A 12831-nucleotide genomic window follows, 5' to 3' on the forward strand; every position below is an offset into this window, starting at 1 on the left:
TGAAAGAGATTTAGATTCATTTCAGTGTTTGTCACAAATAAAGCTGTTATGAACATTTGTGTGTAGGTTTTTGTCTGAACATTGGTTTTCATTCTTCTAAAATAAATGTCCAAGAGTGTAATTGTCGAATCATCGTATGTACTCATCATATAAGTACATGTGTAGTTTTACAAGAAACTGTCAAATTATTTTCCAAGTTGCTATATTATTTTGTATTCCTACAAACCTTGCATGAGCGATCTGGCTTCTCCACATCTTTGCCAGCATTTTGGTATTGTCACCGTTCTTTATTTTGGCCGTTCTGATAGGTATATAGTGATATTTCATTGTAACTTGCATTTTCCTAATGGCTAATGATGTTGCAGATCTTTTTGTGTTTATTACCATCTATATGACCTCATCAGTGAAATGTCTATCCACATTTTTTGCTTATTTTCTAATCACATTATTTACTGTTGAATTTTGAGACTTCTTCATATCATAAATGTCTTTTAAAACAATTTTTGTTTACTTTTTTGGTCAATATTTAGAAAACTAAATGTTTAAAGGGAGGACCACCTCAGCAAATTTATTCAAAGCTTGGATCACCGCCTATTACGGCTGAGAAGGTGAGAGAGGAAAAATGAAGATACTTGTTCAGACACACTCCTGCTTTGTTGTAAGCGCTATTTAAATGCCATGAGTCATTTGAAATTGTTCTTAGCTATTTCTTTTCCCCTAAAGTCTTCCAGTGCAAGCTCTTCTGTGAATGCAAGTATGCAAAGCCTCCTGCAGTTGATGCAACATTACAGGCCACATACCTGTCAGAAACTTACTGAAGTCACGGAGCCTCGCTGTCTCTACAAGCCTACTAGAACAACTTCCCAGGGTAAAGCTGAACCTTCTGATTCAAAAAATTCCATTTCTATTGGTGACAATCTGTCTGAACTTTTGATGGCAATGCAGGATGAGCTGGACCAAATGAGTATGTAAGTATTTTTATTCTTTATCAGAACTAGCAAGATATATAGGTATCTTTTTTTCTTCTCAGTCTTAAGAACAATGCCACTTATGAATTCTTAAAGGCCTTGCTTAGATTTAGATTTATTTTGATCTGCAGAGTTACTGTCACTGATTTTTCACTGTGTTTATTGATAGTATTTAAGTTTTCATCTGTGTATAATTACTACTTTTCCAGTCTAAGGAGTTTCTGTGTTCCCAAGATCTGATTTGATAGACAAATACAACTGTCATTCTAACAGATACAGTCTGGTGACCTTTAATTATAAATCACAAATGCTTTTATAAGAAAGATTCTCCTTTTGTTTTTTATAATCTTTTTAATTAAGTGAAATTTCATTAGACAAGCAGGAAAGCAATTCCTTGTTTTAAAATCTGGCTGGTCTGCATTATAAGTTTTGAAGCATCCATAGTAAATAAGATTCTGACTGGGATACATATTTTAAGCCCCAAGTTTAAACATATATTCAACAAAAATTCCAGAAAATATGAGATTTGGGTAGCCAACTAGTTGAACTAGGACCTATGTAGAAGATACAACTGGTTCTCTTGAAGTGGGCTATCACGAAATCTAGAGATTTCTCAGGCAAATATTTTTATAGCTGCAATTCTTCCCAAACACGCTATACTAAGAATGCCACAGTTGGAACTAAAGAGAGTCCTTTAATGCTTTTAGCTAAGGACATCACAATGTTTTATTACATTTAGCTATGAACATCAAGAATTCAGACTTTATTTTAAGGTTCTTTAAGACCGTAAGTGTAAGATACTTCTAAATTTATCTAATCTCAAATCATAAGAGCCTTTTATATTTACCATAGATAATAATTAGATAACTCTACATAAAGAGACCATCTTTGAAAATTAATATTTAACTAACAAAAATTTATGATTGAATAGAATATTGTTTAATTATATCAAAGACATATAGTATAAACCATAACAGTGCTTGATATTTGCTTTTCTTTCATAGGGAGCATGAAGAACTACTGAATCAAATGAAGGAAACTGAAAGTCATTCGGTCTGTGAAGACATAGAATGTGAACTAGAGTATTTAGTTAAGAAAATGGAAATTAAAGGAGAACAAATTTCCAAACTGATGAAGCATCAAGACAATGTAAGAAGGCTTTAGTAAAAGATTTTAATAAAAAGATATATCTGGAGTCAGTGTTATATCTCTGTATGATCTTTCAAATTTAAGGTCTGTATGTGTGGCTTAATGAAAAGATGATAGGAGTCCCTTGGGCCTGTTATAGAGCCATCTGTCCCATTGGAATAACATTGCCTCCTACATAACTCTCCAAGATAATGTAAAGTAAGAGGAACAAGAAAGTTTAGTTATATATTCAGAACGGCCTCGGGAAAAGTTTGAGGTTGACTAAATTTGCTTTGCAGCCCTCCTGGTTACCCTTTAAAATTCTTTCCCTTTATCTTCCCCACTCCTGATGCCTTAATGAAACCCCTTATGTTGACGGGTTCTACTTCAGGACCATACATAAACCTGGCTCCTCAAGCAGTACTCTAATGCTAAAACCACTACTTCTACTTTCCTAGGAGAAGTTATGCTGTGTCCCATTCCCTGGGGACCTGTGCTTAGCTGGCTGTAATGTGGTGGTAAGGGGAACTCTCTCCTTGCATGTGAATTCTTAATAACTAAGAATCACAAAACAACTTTAATATTTTAACAGAAGAATCATGAAATGTTATACATTTTATTCCAAGACAATGATTCCATAAGTTGAATTACTAGCACTATTACAATGCTGGAGCAGAAGGCAGAGGGAGTCTTTCCAGGAACCTTCAGATCACATCATGTAGCTATCTGCCTATGGAATAATCAGCATTCACATAAGTTGGTGATACATTAACCTCACAATAAAGCCTTCCCCACCTTTATAGGAAAGTAATAAAGGATTCAGAATTTTACTGCCTTTATTCTTCTATGACCAATAAAGAGAAAAAGAGGAAATGAAACTTTTGAAGCAAATATTTTCACTTTACTGGCTTTTAAGACTCCAGTAAGTAAATTTTTTGTATGATTGTGTTAGGGTGAAGATTATTTAACTTACACACTTTCTTAGAAATGCATCGGAGAAGGGAATAGAAAAATAGCTATATTTTTAATGCACATAAATTATATTTTGAAAAATATTATCTATGTTCTATAATAGCTGTAGTGGTATAAATTTTCAAGCATTTTATCATGATAAATTTAATCTCTGCAATTAAAATGGCCTTGGACAAATACCAATGTCTAGATTAGCTCTACAAATTAGGCCTATGCATAAGTGAAAGAGACTAAGTAATGGACGAGGCTTGGCAGAAATGGGTTTTGGCAAGTTGATAGGTTTTATTTTGTTTAATTCTTTCTACCCAACTGTTACCAGTTACTACTGAATGAAACTTTTTTTTTTTTTGTACTGGCATTGAGTAGTACGTTAAATTCAGGAACACTTCTAAGTAAAACATACATATACACAGTCAACTCTATAAATTCAATGCTCATTCCTAGCACCAGATCTTTACTTTGCTGTTAATATCACCTGAAAGGTCCTTTTTCTCTTGTCTCTATTCTCCAGTTTTTACTCATTTCATATTCTTATAAATCTTCCTCTCAGCTTTTCATTGATCTTCTCAGCCCACATTGATCTTGTCATACTTTAGCCTTCTCAAATAAACACCTTTTGTCCTACTCAGAGTTATCCCAGCCTAAATTATTCTCTAGTTGTCATGTATATGCTTTTCTTTCACTAATAAGAGCAATAAGCTTTTTGAGAGTAAGGATTGTTTTATTCATGATATTTTTACCTAACTAGCATGGTGTTGTAGGCATATAATAGGTATTCAATAAATAAAGACCTAATGAACTTTTTAAATTTCATGTAATCTTTATAACATCAATCCAATCCATCTATTTCAGGGCATATTTTTAATATCTTTTTTACTAAAATGTTAGATTTTTTTTTTCTTTCCAGGTCCGTAAACTGCAGCAAAAAGTTCAAAACTCAAAGATGAATGAAGCTTCAGGTATTCAGCGAGAAGAGAGCAACCTTAAAGGATCAAAGAACATAAAAAATAGTCCCAGAAAATGTTTGCTAACTAACTCTCTTCAGAAGAACAGCAACTTTCATCCAGTACAAGTCCATAATCTTCAAATGAAATTGAGAAGAGATGATATCATGTGGGAACAGTAACACAATAGTAAAACTGTCACCTTAAATGAACTCTGTCAGTGAGATCTTGAATTGTCTAAAGTGGTTTTAATTTAATATATACCTTTATGAGATTTTGAATTATGTTTCTAGTCCCTATAAAGTGTCAAGTTGTAGTACTTTTAAATTAATGCCTAATGACCTCCTACGAGTCACAAATAATAAATGACTGCGTTTTTTCTCTTACTGACTGAAATACCTAATCTGTCCATGTTTTAGACACCTTGTTCATTTTGCAGATCTCTTAAGCTAAGTCTAAGAAATTATACTGGATTGGTGATACTTAAAATTGAGTTAAATTTGAGATACAAGTATTCCACTTTTTCATTTAGTAGGCTTATAACCTTAAGAACCAATGTAAAATGAACACAGTGATGAAAGGTGTTTTGCCTATCATGGTGCTTCCTCCCTATCTTATTTTAGAGCTATGAAATATTTTTCTTTTCTGGAAATGTAAGAGCTCTGTAAAGAGGCCTTTAGCCCAAGTTTTTATGTGACAATTACAAATAGGAACTCGTAGTTACTTAATTTTTCGAGGACCGTAACTCAAGTACAGAAGCCTTTTTCTGCAATTCCTGTTCTCTTTTACAAATCCAGGGCTGCTTTTTAACACCAGTGACTTATCTTATTCCTTTATAACTAAAACTTTTGATAAGTTTTAGTCTTTGCATATGTACATATGATATGTACATATCATATATATAATCATCAGTATATATATATATATAATCAGTATAAATGGAGAATGTGAATTTCCAGCACCCACTTTTATAGGAAAGTATAGGAAAAATAAATTGGGCATTTTATTACCTATCCAGTAAAAATTCAGAGGAATATGATACATTTTAAAAATATTTTTAAAATCAGTGATGTCTTAAGCAATTTCTTTGTATACGTATGCTTTATAATAAATTTACACTTGTTAACCTATCTTTTAAGAAACCTATGGAAACTAGTATGACTCTTTTGAACTTTTTTGGTTTTTCACTGAAATCCTTTGGGGCAACTAGAGAATTGAAGTCCTCAACTGAAGTAGAAATAGAAGACTGACAGAAAAGGCATAGTAGAAGGGAGGAACTCAGAAGCTAGGGTAGCAGTTTAAGAAATGGTGATTCCAAACGGACAGAGTTGGAGGTACATTTATTTATCTACAGGTGGGAGAATAATCAAGCTATAGGTATGAAAGAATTTCCAGGGCAAGATCTGGGGGAGCTAGGAAAAGCAATTATGTTAAAGACAATCCTCCTAGGAAAACCCCTAACAGTATGTAGGAGAAAGGGGGTAATGGTGGAACTTCTGGTGAGAGAAGAGGAAAACTGTGATTCATTCTCACTGAGAGAAGAGGAATTATGTTAAAGGACCTTTCCAAACCTGAATTGGGGAAATAAAATGGGCAGATGGATACTTGGAATTATCCTTGAAAGTAACTTATGATAGAGATGAAGGATTCTCTCTGGTTTAAGTATTGCATGTGTCCTTCACCCACTCTTATTCCGTCTCCCTCTACAGCTTCTTCAGAGATGTGGCACAGAGCCCTTCATCTAAATCCATTTTCATCACCTTACCTACCTTTCAAGTTTGCCTTTCCTCCTCAAGAATGTGAGTGCTATAGTTTAAACTTACCAAAAAACTCACCAGGACCATAATGCAGCCCTATATCCTTCTGTGCCTTTGTTTTCTATGCATTTAGGAAGGTGGCTGACTATATTTAGTTTATTAGTAGTGAAGTCATTACTTGCAAAAATGTATTGCTAAAACAAAAACAAAGTCATTTTAGGAACACTTGAATATTTCAGTTAAGAATTGAGAATTTTCTTGGAAAATCAGAGTAGTTTAGGAGAAAAACCATAAGACTTCAGAATTAGGAGACTTGGTTCAATTTGTGTCTCCACCCTTTAGTAGCTTGGACAATCAAATAACTTCGGAGCCTCCATTTCTTATTTGTTAAGTAGGGATTATATTGTTACCTACATCACAGGATTGTTGTGAGGATTAAATGAAATAACATGGCAAAGCACCTAGCAGAAGGGTTGGCACTGAGTAAAAACTCAGTAAATGTTCAATCTGACTGCCCTGCCCCACCAAATTTGTCAGAGAACCTGAGTTTGCACAGGTTAAAGCCTGAGAGCAAGAACCGAAATGTATTCTTCGTGAAAGTGGGAATATTCTAATTACTTGGGTTTGGGTTTTTTGGTTGTTATTTTGTGGGTGTTTTTTTTTTTTTTTTTTTCCTTTGCCTGCATGTCTGGGAGGAAATTGTTTTGGCTTATTCCCTAGCTCAGGTTTCTAGTGAGAGGGAAGAAAGAATATGGTCTTACCATGGTGCAGAAATACGCAATCACACACAGCAACTTGGTTTGGTTGTTGGGTAACCGTTATTATGGAGAGACACTAAAGAATTGTCTCTTGTTGCTCCATCACAGCTACTGAACTAAAAACGTGTCCTGCTCGCAGACTGCTGCTTGCCAGAGCCTTTGACTCCTCAGGGGGTGGAGCAAATGATTTCCTTCCTGGACAGGGGCAATCTGTGGTCAGTGTACAAGAGTTGCTGTAGCAACCCCGCAGCTGTGCTCTGCCTAGCAGAAACTCGGTAGGATATCATTGATTTGGTTCACTTCAGTGAAAAACAGGTGTGTTTGTTTTTTATTTTATCAGAAATTGAAAAAATGAAATTGGAATTCTCTAGTCAAGACAAGTCTTAACTTTGATGAAACTGTGAAACTAGAAAGCTTGAGTGTTTAAAATAGCAGGTATTGTGAGTACTCTAACTCTGGAAATAGCAGTTGGAATCTTGAATTAACTGTCCCTATGTGGGTCATTGGCAACCTAGCCATTTTTACTAGGTTGTAGCTGAAGATAGGAGGGTTGGAGGGAAACGTTCAGTTTTCAGCAGTAAAAGATTAGATACTTAAAATAGTGAGCTTAGTGAGTGGTGATGGTGTACTTAAAAGTTTTTGAGATTTTTAGATAGCCTTTTTCCTTTAAAAATACAATTTTAACTCTGAAAGAGTAGTCTTAAACTGTGATAAGACATCAAAAATTAAATTAAAATTTGACTTGCAATGTGGTGAGAATCAAACTAAGGGGAAAAGTCTGGTTGGTTATGCACAATGAAAGGAGTGCTCACTATGGCCAAAAATGTACCAGCTGCCATTGTTGGTGTAGAGTAAATAGTGAAACTCCTAATGGGGTTTCCTGGAACTTTATTTAGCTGTAACTAAAGCTGTATGTACTGAGAACATTTAATTGTATGTGAAGTTTAGATAAGTACAACCTGACTCCCAGATGTATAACAAGACAAACCTCCCTATGGCACAATAGCATCTGTGAGGGGGAAAAAAAAACCCTCAATATGGGTGCCATGGTACCTTTTGATTAAAATGAAATAAGGATAAATAAAAGTAGTATTGACTGTCATCAATGAAAAACTCAATTTATTTCTTGGTAATTAAATAGACCTTGCCAACACTTCAGCCTTTTCCTTCATAATCTATAAACTTATTTTTCATGTAACTTTTCTCCTTTAATTCCTTTTTTATATTTTGTTATATAAGGAGAATTAGTCATAACAAAATTGTGAAGTTTAAAGTTTTAAAATATTGTGTAGGACAGAGTTTGTTTTTATTGTAGTTGTGAATTAGTCATTTAAAGAATTAGGTGGATTTTTTTTCCTAGTGGGATTGTTGGGAGTGTTTTCCTTATTGGTACAGAGTCATTGAATTCTCATTCGGTACAAGATCCTACTAGATGCCGTAGGCAATTATTAGAATTATAAATTAGCACCCCCCCAAAGAAATTTATTTTTTATTATATATGCATGGTCCTTTGGGTACCTATGTGCATTAACAGTTTCAGCGGAAAATAATAGAGAAGCAAACTGATCTCTCGTTACTTCACGCTCTGAGGCAGTTTTGTGACAATCTAAGTTCAGCAGTCTGCAATGCTGGGGGAATGGATCCAGTGTGGTTAGAGGAAGGATGTTGGGAATTAAGAATTATCTGTCAAAAAAAAGATAAAAAGTTATGTGAAATAATCAGCTTTCTGGCTGATTATCTTTTAAAATAAGGGTGAAGTATCCATCCTACTCTCAGCCTAGATTTTTCCTCCGTGGATATTGCTTGTCTATCTTTCCCTCATTCTTCAGTTCTCAGTGTACTGCTTCCTCTAGGAAGCCCTCTTTTTTTAAAAAATTTTTTATTATGTTATGTTAGTCATCATACAGTACATCATTAGATTTTGATGTAGTGTTCCGTGATTCATTGTTTGCATGTAACACCCAGTGCTCGGTGCAATACGTGCCCTCCTTAATACCCATCACCGGGCTAACCCATCTCCCCACCCGCCTCCCCTCTGAAGCCCTCAGTTTGTTTCCCAGAGTCCATAGTCTCTCGTGGTTCATTCCCCCTTCTGTTTACCCCCCGCCTTCATTCTTCCCTTCCTTCTACCGATCTCCCTGCTAAGTGAAATAAGTCAAGCAGAGAAAGACAATTATCATATGGTTTCACTCATTTCTGGGACATAAGGAATAGTAGGAAGCCCTCTTTAAGTCTCCCCCATACCCCACCCCCTTCTCCCAAATCTGGCCTCACTGCCATTTCTAGGTATTTCTCCTATCTTTGCACTTAGTACACTTTCTTGTTATCGCTCGTGTTTCCCATAGACTGAAAGCTCCCTAAGGGCAAGATCCTGTCTTGCTCACCACTATAGCCCAGCACCCAGCACAATACCTAGCCCATAAGTAGTAGCCCTTTCAATGAATATTTGACAGTTACATGTCATGAAATTGTGTTAACCTTCTTTGGTGGTCTATTCTGAGTGAGCATATTCAGTCAGGTACTGCTGTTTTAGGCACCAGTTCAACTGTGCTGCTATTTCATCTTTCAAGAATATGTGACCAAATTTTACATAACCCCTGGTTTAAATATGCCAGTATTTTATTGTTTGTTTGGGGGTAAAGACAAAAGGCACTCAGAATGATGCTTTTTTTGATTTTGTGATGCTAGGAGGAAGAGGTTAGAGAGCCAAGGTAGTTCTTTATTTGTATATTGGTATGCTGGACTTGTTTAGTCAACAGTATTATTATTGATCTCTAATCAAGTATTTGTTGATCTCGAAGATACTGTGCTAGATGCTATGGGAGAGTCAAAGCCAAATTATGCATGGATTCTCTCCTCGAGTTGCTTATAGTCTGATAAGAGGAGACAGAAATATAACAGAAGGAAGAAGACAGTAGGTGGGTGACATAGAAGTATAATGACCATCCCCGAAAAGATGCTTAAATATTTGTCTACTAAATTTTTGTTCTTCATCTGTTGATAAAGTTGACTTATTTGTATTTCTTCATTCTCTTTCTTGATATATATAGCTTTCATTTGCTTTTTCACCTGGTGGCAGTATTGCTCTAGGATTCCTAATTCTTGTTGATTGAAGATACCAGTTCACTTAGAATAAATTTCAAGCAAGTGTTGTCCACATAACCATGTATCAAGGCATAAGGAAAAAAAATGGGTATGAAACACCTAAGTGAAATGAGGAGGGTAAAAAAATCAAGCAATAATGACTTAGACTAAAACAGAAAAATAATACTTTTACAGAAAAGTTGTATTCTAGAGACAAATTATTGACCTGCACAGAATTATGCAAATAATCACCACTCACTTTTCTTATGAATTTAAGCCACTCAATTTCCTCACACTTCAGCTTCCTCATTGGTTGGACTAAGTCAGTGTTTTTCAAACTGCAAGTCATATCCTATCAATGGATTGTGAAATCCATTTAGTGGGTCACTAGGAACATTTTTAAATATTAGAATAGCATTGAAAATATCAGGGTACATCACACATAGAGAAGGTAGTCAGTGTTTTTGTGAAACTCTGTGAGTACTGGATTATAATTTAAAATGTAGTCCTAAATGTTATTTAAGGAAGAAAAAGTTGACTCATAATACATGTTTAAAGGGAATGAATTTGGGGCGCCTGGGTGGCGCAGTCGTTAAGCGTCTGCCTTCGGCTCAGGGCATGATCCTGGCGTTATGGGATCGAGCCCCACATCAGGCTTCTCCGCTATGAGCCTGCTTCTTCCTCTCCCACTCCCCCTGCCTGTGTTCCCTCTCTCGCTGGCTGTCTCTATCTCTGTCAAATAAATAAAATAAAATCTTTAAAAAAATAAAAATAAAAAAATAAAGGGAATGAATTTGAAAGATGTGGAGGAAAGAGAGATAGCCAGTTTAAAATAGGAATACTCCCAAATCCCCTATATGGCTTGTGACAATCTACTCTTTATCCCAGAAATACTATTACAAATCTGTTTTATATATTTTACAGGTAGAAGTCCTATTTTAATACCATTACATTTCCTGGTGTATAGAATACTCTTTTCAAATACTAACCAACCTATATTAGAGAAATGTTGCTTTTCTAATGTGAGTACAAATAAATATATTTAACATGAATCCCTTAACAAAATGACCTCATTATTCTTCATCCATTGTTGCTATCTAGTCACTGCCTCTGCGTGGAATCTAACCAAGCATGGGTCTTATGGTTAGGAAACAAATTTGTTCTGCAGGTGCTTAAGACAGTTTTAAAATTTGTTAAGATAGGAGATTTGTGAGAAAAAAACTGTATGCATGTCTTGAATTTGAAATGAGCAAAAATTTATCCCTGACAAACCTAAGCATCAACATTCAACACTCAAAAATACTAAAAATCTGATATACTGAAAAAAAATTTTTAAATCTGATATTACCAATGTGGCACTTTTTTAAAATCATGTCATTTTACTGAGCACTAGACCTGATAGAATATTTTTAAATGAATGAGTAGATGGAATATATAAATACCTTACCTGAGAAACAGCTTCATTAAATAAAATACTACTAAGGGGCTACATTTCTGTGACTTTTGATATCCTCCTCAGTGTATCTCTTTGTAGCCATATCAGCTCTGAATTACGGTCAGAACATAGGACGAAGTGCCATAGGGAAGTAAACACTGGAATCATGTTCATTATAATGGGGTTCTACCTACTTGTAAAAGTTTATTCACTACAAGTTATTAAAGTTGCTTAAATAAAGAGATCTTAGTCTTTATGAAAGGAGGATGGTAAAGTGACCAGACTTTCTAGTCATAGCTAAAACAATGTATTTTTGACCTAATTTTACTTAGCCTGATTAAGTAAATTTTAGGATAACTTCAGAAAAACACTGGAAGGCATTTTTTGGTTAGTTTTCTTTAAAGTTAAATGTACATTGACTTGTATGGTATTTCTTAGAAAAATCCATTACTCAACTAGTACAGAATGTGCATCATTTCTTGTCTGAAATTAAAGATCAGTGTTTACAGGGAAATTGTCCAGAATCTTCTTGCTGAACTGGCAAGTATTTCACTTCTCTTCACTGTAGGTCCTTTTAACTTTACAAATGTGTTATTTAAAACATAAATCATATTGGTACACAGGAAGACCATTTAAAACTAAACTGAAAAACACTCCTGAGGATTCCATGGAATATTTATGGTTTTATAGTTTGTAATTTCTAACTGAAGAAAAAATATGTTTAATACCTTAAAAATATCTTTTCAGAAATAGCCATATCTAAAATATGTAATACATGTGAGAGAATAGTGCTATTAATATCTTAACTACTAAACGCTTGAATACAACATAAAAAGCATTATCTTTTGCATTCCCAAAAATAAACTAAGCTGCAAATTTAAAGCTGGGAAATTTAGTACCAGAGTTAAAAGAAATTTTCATGTTCAGAATTTTTTTTTACTTTAATCTCAAAAGTAACTGGTATTTTAAAAACGTATTCTGTGATTTTATGTAGATAACTTCTCTGTTCGATAAACTTGGAAGAATTTATATCAGTTATTATATACATTGATTCTCTCTTATGGTATGATTTAAATGCTGGGCACCTAAGGTACATTTTCAGATAGGGTATTTTCTTTTTGTCTGTTTACAGTATAGGTCTCAAGTAGATGGAGGGCTGTGCCTTTGGTATTTGGGTAGGATATTTGCCTGTGATTTCAAATTCTCAAAGCCACTTCCAAACATTCCTATGGCTGTTCCACACAAAGTAGAATTTCTCTTAACCAGTCTTCTAAAATGGTATTGATTCCAACTACCACCTACTGAAATAAAACTTAAACCACTTAGAGAGTAAAGCATTTAGAAAAAAGAAGGAGCTTACATGCAAAGAAAATCTGCAAGGGAATCAAGCTTTAGAAAGACAGCCTTAACAAATTAAAAATATGACAAGCATTTAAAGGAAAAAAGCAACCTACAAACTTATCAAGGTCACCAAGTTTGCATTTAGTCTCTTCAAGGTGGAAAACAGCACTTTTTTCACATAATTGCCATATCCAAAAAGGTCATCACGTATCTTCAGACATCAACATTTCCAAAATCAGGGATATAGTTGTTTTAATTAGAGAGTAACTTCTAGGAAAGGCTCAAGATTTCATTTACTTGAGGAGGAAGAACCAGACAGGGTAACTGTTCGCTGATGTTACTTTATCTTGGGGTTTCAAAGTGTGTTTGCAGGGATTCCCTAAAATCACCTGTGTGTTCAGTGATTCACTAAAAGGACACACAGAACTTAGAAAGGCTGTTATA

At 34.6% G+C, this 12831-nt stretch overlaps 1 protein-coding gene across 5 annotated transcripts in view; it reads left to right on the forward strand.

The window, feature by feature from the left end:
* Nucleotides 1-4395, forward strand: part of CEP57L1 (centrosomal protein 57 like 1) — a 75942-nt gene extending 71547 nt beyond the window's left edge. For 4 of the 5 annotated variants that reach the window (XM_040627610.1, XM_008706242.2, XM_008706238.2 and 1 more), the window contains 4 exons: nucleotides 531-608; nucleotides 724-968; nucleotides 1973-2117; nucleotides 3976-4395. In XM_040627610.1, the coding sequence (XP_040483544.1) occupies nucleotides 531-608; nucleotides 724-968; nucleotides 1973-2117; nucleotides 3976-4194 (687 nt within the window). In that variant the 3' untranslated portion in view covers nucleotides 4195-4395. The remainder of the gene's footprint in view (nucleotides 1-530; nucleotides 609-723; nucleotides 969-1972; nucleotides 2118-3975) is intronic. The other variant, XM_040627611.1, reaches the window with a different exon arrangement.
* Nucleotides 4396-12831: the final 8436 nt, after the last annotated feature.

Source organism: Ursus maritimus, unplaced genomic scaffold, assembly GCF_017311325.1.
Source record: "Ursus maritimus isolate PB19 unplaced genomic scaffold, ASM1731132v1 scaffold_13, whole genome shotgun sequence".
In the NCBI taxonomy this organism is placed as follows: Eukaryota; Metazoa; Chordata; class Mammalia; order Carnivora; family Ursidae; genus Ursus; species Ursus maritimus.